The sequence below is a fragment of the Corylus avellana genome, chromosome ca9 (genome assembly GCF_901000735.1).
Source record: "Corylus avellana chromosome ca9, CavTom2PMs-1.0".
NCBI classification, from domain to species: domain Eukaryota; kingdom Viridiplantae; phylum Streptophyta; class Magnoliopsida; order Fagales; family Betulaceae; genus Corylus; species Corylus avellana.
The window spans coordinates 14,166,398-14,177,852 of NC_081549.1; the positions used below are offsets into that span (position 1 = coordinate 14,166,398).

At 36.0% G+C, this 11,455-nt stretch overlaps 1 protein-coding gene across 1 annotated transcript; it reads left to right on the forward strand.

Annotated features, from left to right (window-relative positions):
* The first annotated feature begins 1,001 nt into the window (after window positions 1–1,001).
* LOC132162342 (uncharacterized) lies at window positions 1,002–1,523 on the forward strand. The gene has a single exon (XM_059572585.1). It carries the CDS (start codon window positions 1,002–1,004, stop codon window positions 1,521–1,523), a length of 522 nt encoding a protein of 173 aa, XP_059428568.1.
* Window positions 1,524–11,455: the final 9,932 nt, after the last annotated feature.

An 11,455-nucleotide genomic window follows, 5' to 3' on the forward strand; every position in this document is an offset into this window, starting at 1 on the left:
TCATTTTGTGCTGCTTAAAAGGAGGTTTCCTTAATTAATCGAAAATGTTTTCGGTTTCTCCATGATTGTTGATCGCACCAAATACTGGGAAATAAGTAAAAGGTTTTACGTCAAAATAAATGAAGCATTTTCAGTTGACTAGAAAATCTATCTTTAATTTCCATAAAGTGGGTTCCTTTTTTCTAAACCGCAGTCTATTTTCTGCCATTGCAGAAGTTTACCAGAAGTTGCGAGAATCGTTCGACGGTGGTCATCGGTCGCTTATAGAGTTCGCCGGAATCCATAGCTGAAGTTCGCTAGACTTTGCTGTTGACATTCGCAAGAATCCACCGCCGGAGTTCGCCAACCGCCCCACAGGAGGGTGCCAAAATTTTTCGATGGAACTAGCTGAAATCAACTAGCGTAGGTCGTCAGCCGTAACCCACTATAGTTGATTTTCCATACGAACAAACTGCCAAAAAAGGGTTTCACTAAAAACATTTTCTAACAAAAAAAAATATGTATTATTCGGAAAGAAACGTAGCCTAAATGAAAAATTTGACAAAATGTCGTTTTGCCACGAAGTCGAAACTCATATATAAAATTAAGGTCCTTATTTGTTGCTAGAAGCAAATAAATTTTTAAGCAATTTCTCAGTGGTTAGAAAAAGGAGCTGCTAATCAATTAAACGCGAAAGATCATTTGTTAAAGTTTTTTTTTTTTTTTTTCCTCAGAACAGAAAATAAAAGAAGCGTTTTTGTGAGTGTTTTTAGGTTATTTGTTAATATTTTTGTTTTGAGAATAATAGAAAATAAAAGGCAAAAATGGCCTGAATAGGCGAGCAACCCATGTAGCAATACCAAATGGCCTAATTATAGCCTACTTCCACCCTTTATTGAGGGACTTCAAGGAGCCTTGTAAGCTATAAAATGGCAAGTTCATGGCTCATAATAACATCCTTGAGTTGATTCATTGTACTTGTTCTTAATTAATTTGCATTAAACACATCTATATATTCTCAAATGGCTTCCCCTTGGAAATTTGTTCTCGTTGTTGTGGCCATGCTTGTTGGCCTCATTGCATTTGTGAGTGGAAATGCAGCACTAATAAACAACGTGTGCAGCAAAACTGGAGACCCCGTGTATTGCCACAAGTGCTACAACATGTACAGCCGAAGCTCCCATGAGGATGTCAAAGCCCTCGGAAGAACATCCCTCGATTGTGCTAGCCTCGAGTCAATAACCGTGACGGGTCTCGTGGATAAATTTGTGGTCAATGCCACAAACAAGGCCATGAAGAATTCGTACATTGATTGTGCGTTGAAGCTTCGTTCTGGGGATGACCAGATAACGGGTGCACTCAAGAGCTTTCAGAATGCACGTTATGCGGTGGCTAGCAACCAGATGTTAGTTGCTCTCAATGCTGCCCGGCAGTGCAGCACTCAGCTGCAGAAATTTAGACTCTCTCCAGCTCTTGGAAATGAATTACGTACGCTTCAGGGTTTCTGTGCAGCCGCCAACGGAGTTCTCAAACAAATTCATTGAGAACTACATCTCTAAAACAAAAGTTGATATACCTACCTTTCAGTAACTCTATGTGTTTTTTTCTTTTCTCTCTGGATGAGAATGAGTGTGATCTGAAACCCCACAAATTATATTTGTATATCCATCGGCGGAGTTATCTAAGAAACAAATAAACGTATAGAAATTGATTCAATCAACCATTTGCTTTGGTCATTAGTAAATTAATTGTTTTTTTTTTTTTTTTTTCTTCTTTTCAATGAGAATGATATTCTCGTAATCAAAATAATGCAGTCATGACTATGATATTGGTATAAATAGAACCAAATGCGCCAAATAGTCTCGCTGGATTTTCTATTTCTTTATTTCTTTTTTTCTCCAAGCTAATGGTGGGTCTTGGTTTATGGAAAATATTAAATTCATTATAGATGCGACGTGTACGAATTAATCAAATCAATTGGATACTTTATACCACAGAATAAGGAGTGGAGAAGGAACGGAAATTGAAAAAGGAAAGGGAATATATAACATTTTATAAGAACGAACAAGCATGCATTCATATTGAGAGTAAAATATGTCATTTGAATACAGTTTTTCGTAAATGTTTTTGTAGTGAAAAAACAAAATAAAGTTATAAACCTATTTAATAAAGTAACTTGAAAACTGAGTTAAAAAAAATATGTCGTTATAATAATTGATTATCACATGCTTTTTTTTATGAAGATTAAGTAATGAGACTCATATATTTTGGAATCACGTATTATAGGATTGATTTTACGCTCAATTCAATTTAAATAAGAGCATATCCAACACGGCGTCTCCTTTAGTGCATTAGTCCAATCCATCCTCGGCGGCGCCAGAGAATGAGTTGAGCGAAAGATTGTGTGCAACAAGGAGAAGGGCAAACTCAAAAATGGTCTTCGGAAACAAAAAAATATTTATATCATTTTGTGCGGCTTAAAAGGAGGTTTCCTTAAATAATCGAAAATGTTTTCGGTTTCTCCAAGATTGTTGATCGCACCAAATACAGGAAAATAAGTAAAAGCTTTTACGTCAAAATAAATGAAGCATTTTCAGTTGACTAGAAAAGCTGTCTTTAATTTCGATAAAGTGGGTTCCTTTTTTCTGAACCGCAGTTTATTTTCTTCTACTGTAGAAGTTTTCCAGAACTTGTGAGGATCGTTCGACAGAGGTCATCGGTCGCTTACAGAGTTCGCCGAAATCCATCGTTGAAGTTCGCCAGACTTTGCTGTCGACATTCGCAAGAATCCACCGCCGGAGTTCGCCAACCGCCCCACAGGAGGTTGCCAAAATTTCCAGATGGAACTGGCTGAAATCTGCTAGCGTAGGTCGTCAGCCGTAACCCACCGTTGTTGATTTTCCGAATGAACAAACCGCCATAAAAATGTTTCACTAAAAACTTTTTCTAACAAAAAAAAATTTGTATTATTCGGAAAGAAACGTAGCCTAAATGAAAAATTTGACAAAATGTCGTTTCGCCACGAAGTCAAAACTCATATATAAAATTGAGGTCCTTATTTGTTGCTAGAAGAAAATAAAATTTTAGGCAATTTCTCATTGGTTAGGAAAAGGTGCTGCTAATCAATTAAACGCGAAAGATTGTTTGTTAAAGTTTTTTTGTTTTTTTTTTTTTAGAACAGAACACAAAAGAAGCGTTTTTGTGAGTGTATTAGGTTATTTGTTAATATTTTTGTTTCGAGAATAATAGAAAATAAAAGGCAAAAACGGCCTGCATAGGCGAGCAACCCTTGCAACAATACCAAATGGCCTAATTATAGCCTACTTTCCCCCTTTGTCGAGGGACTTCAAGGAGCCATGTAAGCTATAAAATGGCAAGTTCATGACTCATAATAACATCCTTGAGTTAATTCATCGTACTTGTTCTTAATTAATTTGCATTAAACATATCTGTATATTCTCAAATGGCTTCCGCTTGCAAATTTGTTCTCGTTGTTGTGGCCGTGCTTGTTGGCCTCATTGCATTTGTGAGTGGAGATGCAGCACTAATAAACAACGTGTGCCGCAAAACTGGAGACCCCGTGTATTGCCACAAGTGCTACAACATGTACAGCCGAAGCTCCCATGAGGATGTCAAAGCCCTCGGCCGAACATCCCTCGATTGTGCTAGCCTCGAGTCAATAACTGTGATGGGTCTCGTGGGTAAATTTGTGGTCAATGCCACAGACAAGGCCATGAAGAAATCGTACATTGATTGTGCGTTGAAGCTTCGTTCTGGGGATGACCAGATAACGGGTGCACTCAAGAGCTTTCAGAATGCACGTTATGCGGTGGCTAGCAATCAGATGTTAGTTGCTCTCAATGCTGCCCGGCAGTGCAGCACTCAGCTGCAGAAATTCAGACTCTCTCCAGCTCTTGGAAATGAATTACGTACGCTTCAGGGTTTCTGTGCCGCCGCCAACGGAGTTCTCAAACAAATTCATTGATAACTACATCTCTAAAACAAAAGTTGATATACCTACCTTTCAGTAACTCTATATGTTTTTTTTTTTGTTTTTTCTTTGGATGAGGATGAGTGTGATCTGGAACCCACGAATTATATTTGTATATCCATCGGCGGAGTTACCTGAGAAACAAATAAACGTATAGAAATTGATTCAATCAACCATTTGCTTTGGTCATTAGTAAATTAATTGTTTTTTTTTTTTCATCTTTTCAATGAGAATGATATTCTCGTAATCAAAATAATGCAGTCATGACTATGATATTGGTATAAATAGAACCAAATGCGCCAAATAGTCTCGCTTGATTTTCTATTTCATTATTTCTTTTTTTCTCCAAGCTATTGGTTGGTCTTGGTTTATGGAAAATATTAAATTCATTATAGATGCGACGTGTGGGAATTAATCAAATCAATTGGATACTTTATACCACAGAATAAGGAGTGGAGAAGGAACGGAAATTGAAAAAGGAAAGGGAATATATAACATTTTATAAGAACAAACAAGCATGCATTCATATTGAGAGTAAAATATGTCATTTGAATACAGTTTTTCGTAAATGTTTTTGTAGTGAAAAAACAAAATAAAGTTATAAACCTATTTAATAAAGTAACTTGAAAACTGAGTTAAAAAAATATGTCGTTATAATAATTGATTATCACATGCTTTTTTTTATGAAGATTAAGTAATGAGACTCATATATTTTGGAATCACGTATTATAGGATTGATTTTACGCTCAATTCAATTTAAATAAGAGCATATCCAACACGGCGTCTCCTTTAGTGCATTAGTCCAATCCATCCTCGGCGGCGCCAGAGAATGAGTTGAGCGAAAGATTGTGTGCAACAAGGAGAAGGGCAAACTCAAAAATGGTCTTCGGAAACAAAAAAATATTTATATCATTTTGTGCGGCTTAAAAGGAGGTTTCCTTAAATAATCGAAAATGTTTTCGGTTTCTCCAAGATTGTTGATCGCACCAAATACAGGAAAATAAGTAAAAGCTTTTACGTCAAAATAAATGAAGCATTTTCAGTTGACTAGAAAAGCTGTCTTTAATTTCGATAAAGTGGGTTCCTTTTTTCTGAACCGCAGTTTATTTTCTTCTACTGTAGAAGTTTTCCAGAACTTGTGAGGATCGTTCGACAGAGGTCATCGGTCGCTTACAGAGTTCGCCGAAATCCATCGTTGAAGTTCGCCAGACTTTGCTGTCGACATTCGCAAGAATCCACCGCCGGAGTTCGCCAACCGCCCCACAGGAGGTTGCCAAAATTTCCAGATGGAACTGGCTGAAATCTGCTAGCGTAGGTCGTCAGCCGTAACCCACCGTTGTTGATTTTCCGAATGAACAAACCGCCATAAAAATGTTTCACTAAAAACTTTTTCTAACAAAAAAAAATTTGTATTATTCGGAAAGAAACGTAGCCTAAATGAAAAATTTGACAAAATGTCGTTTCGCCACGAAGTGAAAACTCATATATAAAATTGAGGTCCTTATTTGTTGCTAGAAGAAAATAAAATTTTAGGCAATTTCTCATTGGTTAGGAAAAGGTTCTGCTAATCAATTAAACGCGACAGATTGTTTGTTAAAGTTTTTTCGTTTTTTTTTAGAACAGAACACAAAAGAAGCGTTTTTGTGAGTGTATTAGGTTATTTGTTAATATTTTTGTTTCGAGAATAATAGAAAATAAAAGGCAAAAACGGCCTGCATAGGCGAGCAACCCTTGCAACAATACCAAATGGCCTAATTATAGCCTACTTTCCCCCTTTATTGAGGGACTTCAAGGAGCCATGTAAGCTATAAAATGGCAAGTTCATGACTCATAATAACATCCTTGAGCTAATTCATCGTACTTGTTCTTAATTAATTTGCATTAAACATATCTGTATATTCTCAAATGGCTTCCGCTTGCAAATTTGTTCTCGTTGTTGTGGCCGTGCTTGTTGGCCTCATTGCATTTGTGAGTGGAGATGCAGCACTAATAAACAACGTGTGCCGCAAAACTGGAGACCCCGTGTATTGCCACAAGTGCTACAACATGTACAGCCGAAGCTCCCATGAGGATGTCAAAGCCCTCGGCCGAACATCCCTCGATTGTGCTAGCCTCGAGTCAATAACTGTGATGGGTCTCGTGGGTAAATTTGTGGTCAATGCCACAGACAAGGCCATGAAGAAATCGTACATTGATTGTGCGTTGAAGCTTCGTTCTGGGGATGACCAGATAACGGGTGCACTCAAGAGCTTTCAGAATGCACGTTATGCGGTGGCTAGCAATCAGATGTTAGTTGCTCTCAATGCTGCCCGGCAGTGCAGCACTCAGCTGCAGAAATTCAGACTCTCTCCAGCTCTTGGAAATGAATTACGTACGCTTCAGGGTTTCTGTGCCGCCGCCAACGGAGTTCTCAAACAAATTCATTGATAACTACATCTCTAAAACAAAAAGTTGATATACCTACCTTTCAGTAACTCTATATGTTTTTTTTTTTTTTTCTTTGGATGAGGATGAGTGTGATCTGAAACGCACGAATTATATTTGTATATCCATCGGCGGAGTTACCTGAGAAACAAATAAACGTATAGAAATTGATTCAATCAACCATTTGCTTTGGTCATTAGTAAATTAATTGTTTTTTTTTTCTTCTTTTTCAATGAGAATGATATTCTCGTAATCAAAATAATGCAGTCATGACTTTGATATTGGTATAAATAGAACCAAATGCGCCAAATAGTCTCGCTTGATTTTCTATTTCATTATTTCTTTTTTTCTCCATGCTAATGGTGGGTCTTGGTTTATGGAAAATATTAAATTCATTATAGATGCGACGTGTACGAATTAATAAAATCAATTGGATACTTTATACCACAGAATAAGGAGTGGAGAAGGAACGGAAATTGAAAAAGGAAAGGGAATTTATAATATTTTATAAGAACAAACAAGCATGCATTTATATTGAGAGTAAAATATGTCATTTGAATACAGTTTTTCCTAAATGTTTTTGTAGTGAAAAAAAAAAAGGTTATAAACCTATTTAATAAAGTAACTTGAAAATTGAGTTAAAAAAATGTGTCGTTATAATAATTGATTATCACATGCTTTTTTTATGATGATTAAGTAATGAGACTCATATATTTTTGAATCACGTATTATAGGATTGATTTTACACTCAATTCAATTTAAATAAGAGCATATTCAACATGGCGTCTCCTTTAGTGCATTAGTCCAATCTATGCTCGGCGGCGCCAGAAAATGAGTTGAGCGAAAGATTGTGTGCAACAAGGAGAAGGTCAAACTCAAAAATGGTTTTCGGAAAAAAAAAAAAATATATATATTTATATCATTTTGTGCGGCTTAAAAGGTGGTTTCCTTAAATAATCGAAACTGTTTTCGGTTTCTCCAAGATTGTTGATCGCACCAAATACTGGAAAATAAGTAAAAGCTTTTACGTCAAAATAAATGAAGCTTTTTCAGTTGACTAGAAAAGCTGTCTTTAATTTCGATAAAGTGGGTTCCTTTTTTCTGAACCGCAGTTTATTTTCTTATGCTGTAGAAATTTTCCAGAACTTATGAGGATCATTCAATAGTGGTCATCGGTCGCTTACAGAGTTCGCCGAAATCCATTGTCGAAGTTCGCTAGACTTTGCTGTCGACATTCGCAAGAATCCAGTGCCGGAGTTCGCCAACCGACCTACAGGAGGGTGCCAAAATATCCCGATGGAACTTGCTGAAATTTGCTAGCGTAGGTCGTCAACCGTAACCCACCGTTTTTGATTTTCCGAACGAACAAACTACCGAAAAATGTTTCACTAAAAACATTTTCTAACAAAAAAAAATATGTATTATTCGGAAAGGAACGTAGCCTAAATGAAAAATTTGACAAAATGTCGTTTCACCACGAAGTCAAAACTCATATATAAAATTGAGGTCCTTATTTGTCGCTAAAAGAAAAGAAATTTTTAGGCAATTTCTCATTGGTTAGGAAAAGGAGCTGCGAATCAACTAAACGCGAAAGATTGTTTGTTAAAGTTTTTTTGTTTTTTTAGAACAGAACACAAAAGAAGCGTTTTTGTGAGTGTATTAGGTTATTTGTTAATATTTTTGTTTTGAAAATAATAGAAAATAAATGGCAAAAACGACCTGCATAGGTGTAGCCCTTTCCAAATAGCAATGGTTTGATTGTATTTTAATTCGGGTTTTTCTATATGCATGATGGTTGTATAACTATGAGAATTGATCTTAATGTTTATATTCAATCGTTATGAAATTATTCTCTTGTCTTAGAATGTCTTTTACATTGAGTGAACTCAATCCTTCATATTTTCTGTGATTATGTGAATGATTGTTATACAACAGTTTTAACTGACACATGATCAAGAGGATTAGATAGGCCATGCCTAGGCAAGACAGATTGTACTACACCCTAGTTTAGTGTAATCTAGGTAGACAATTCATACCAACCGAAGATGGGTTATAATATTCCATTGATTGTGTGTAGCCTATTAAGGAATCAGATAGTCCATACCTAGAAAAGACGAATTGTACCGTATCTTAGTGGTTAGGTGGATAAACCGTGCCAACCAAAGATGGATTATACTTATTTCTTAAATGATAGTATTTTCTTGACTACTCGAGTGAGACGAGCCGTATATCATGCATAATATGATTTTTTCTTATTAATTTATGATTGATCATTGTTATACGGTTAGTGGTGAAATCAACCCCTATTCTATCTCTCATAACTTTTTATCTTTATTTTTACTTTTATGTATTTATTTTTAGAAACCAAAATCAAAACAATCTCTTTTAAATTGAGTCATATTTAATCTTGAAAAGCCTGATAACAACGCATACGCAGTCATTGAGGTTCGACACCCTCTATATAGCCCTATCTTATAAGGATTAGTTCTATTGCGAATGGTTAATTTTATTATTGATATTTTTTGACACAAAAAGACCATATCAATTCTTGGCGCCGTTGCCGGGGACTGCAAGTGGTTATGTTGTTACGTTTCAAAGATTAAATTTAACTTGATTTTTTTTTCTATTTTTATTTTATTTTATTTTAATTTATTTTCTGTTTCTTTTCCTTCTTTTTCCTTTTTGTTGTTTTCTGGTTTTTCTTTTTCTTTTTCTTTATTTATTTATTTTTAATTTATTTTTATTATTATTTTTTTTCTGCTCCAAGGTCCGTAGATACGCAGGCCCTCCAGTATTGGTAGTGCGCTTGAGCCCACCCTGTAGTGGGATCGAGCGCACCTGTGCACACTGCCAGACTCCAACAAGTGGCGTGCAAGCGCATCGCCCCTACGCTCCTCTACTGTCGACAGTGCGCTTTAGCGCACCCTGTAGTACGATCGAGCGCACCTGCGTACTCTGCCAGACTCCAGCAGCTGCATTCCAGCATTCCAAGGCTGCATCTTTGGGCTATTTGTGAGTTTTTAATTTTCTTTTGCGATTTTATTTTCTTTTTGTTTTTGTAGTCATGTGGGGAGACATTCCAACACCCCATGGACCATATTCATATTGCTATAATCCTTATCACCATGTTAGAGATTGTCCTATCGTGGGAGAATTTTCTAACTATCCTTATGAGCATATCAACACACCGTTCTCTAGACCGAGGAATGACCTCTATTCTGATTCCTATAACCCAGCTTGGAGCAACTAGTCTAATTTCTCGTGGCAAGCTCAAGCTCCTGAAAATTATGCTCCACAATGTCATGAACTGCACTATCAATCATATCCGCAATTCAATGATCAATCATATTCCCCTCAATATCAATCAGCTCCACAACAACAATACCAAGAAGATGTTGAAACAAAGGCACCAAAATAAATTGAGAAGTAAGAAACAAGGAACAAAACTACCAAAATAGACACAAGGATTTAAGTGGTTTAGCCCTGACTTGGCCTACGTCCACTAGAGAAGACAGATCAAGATCTTTTATTGAGGAAAAACAAGGGAGATGCAAATAGTGGCTCACATCCAAAGACCCAAGTACACCCAAAACAACACTTGATAGTGTTTCTACAAAGAGAATTCTCTCACTCTCTCAAATGGCTCACTTGAGCTTTGGATCTTCTTTCTCTCACTATTCTCTAGCTCTCTTAGAATGGGATGATACACAAATGAGCTCTCATTCCTTTATATAGGCAAGCTCCATCAACCCTTCTTAAATGTGTTGGAAATAATTTTTGGATGGTGCGCAAATTCTCATTAATATAAAATAATTACAATATGAATATTAACAATAAAATAAATAAAATACAAGAGATGAAAATAGAGTATGGAAAGATCTCACAATGCTATAGAATCACGCAAGAACGTTGTCCTTAAAGGTTGATTCGTGCCTCTCGGAGTGTATAACTCAGTGCGATCGGATCCTTTAACACGCAACCTCCTAGGATTAGACTATAGCGTCTATCTTCATTAAGGACGCACTTCCAAATAACGAAGAGTAATAGAACAACCCAATTGTCAAAGTTGATGAGGGACTTCAGAATATTATTTTGTAGAAAAACCAATAATAAAGCATATGCCATGAAACAAGTGTTTTGCAACACATTATACGACCTTAGCCTTAGATAGAAATTAAGTGATTTTTTCCTTCTATCTCTTATATATCCTCTTACTTACCTTCAATGTATTAGTGTATATATATATATATATATATATATATAAAAAGGTCACAAACGGTTAGAACTTGGAAGCATTAAAATATTCCATGACCAAACAGTTGATAACTGTAAAACTTTTGTTAATGAGTAAAAGCCATAAACCATATTTAATGACTAACGGTCAAAACAATTAAAGAATTAAAACCCATGAAATTCTTAATGACCAACGGATACAAACGACAAAGGAATGTTAAAGATGATATTTCTTTTCCATTAAACTCATGAAGATGCTTGAATTTCAAGTAATAAAATATAATGGTAAAAAATATAAAGCTCATGAATGTCTCTAACAAATAGTAATAAAGGTTTGAAGATTAGAAACCATAAAAAATAGTATGACCTTTAGTTAAAAAATAAAAGTATGTTTGTAACATCACAACAATCCCCCACATGTTACAAACATTAAAATAGAAGGAGATTGAAAGCATGCATCGATGTGGTACCCGGAGGTTTTAACCACACCTAGGATAAATAAGTAGGAACTTAATGAATCGTGGTAGAGTTAAACTCTTTTAACGAAATCCACAAGTTAAACAAACTTATCACCCACATAACTTTCTCCAAAAATGAAAAATTAAATCAAATTAAATAAACAAAAAGTCAAATAAAATCAAATAAAGAAAATTGGGTTGTTCTATAGCGGGTTGGCGCCTTATACAGGCCATGCGCCTCTGGGCTTCATGAGTGCTCTAGAGACTTGCCAAAGTCTCATAGGAGGCGGCACCACCTCCACACTCACATAGGTGGTGTCCATCAAGATTGTGTGCAGAGAACATCCTATCCCAACAAGTAGGGACTATG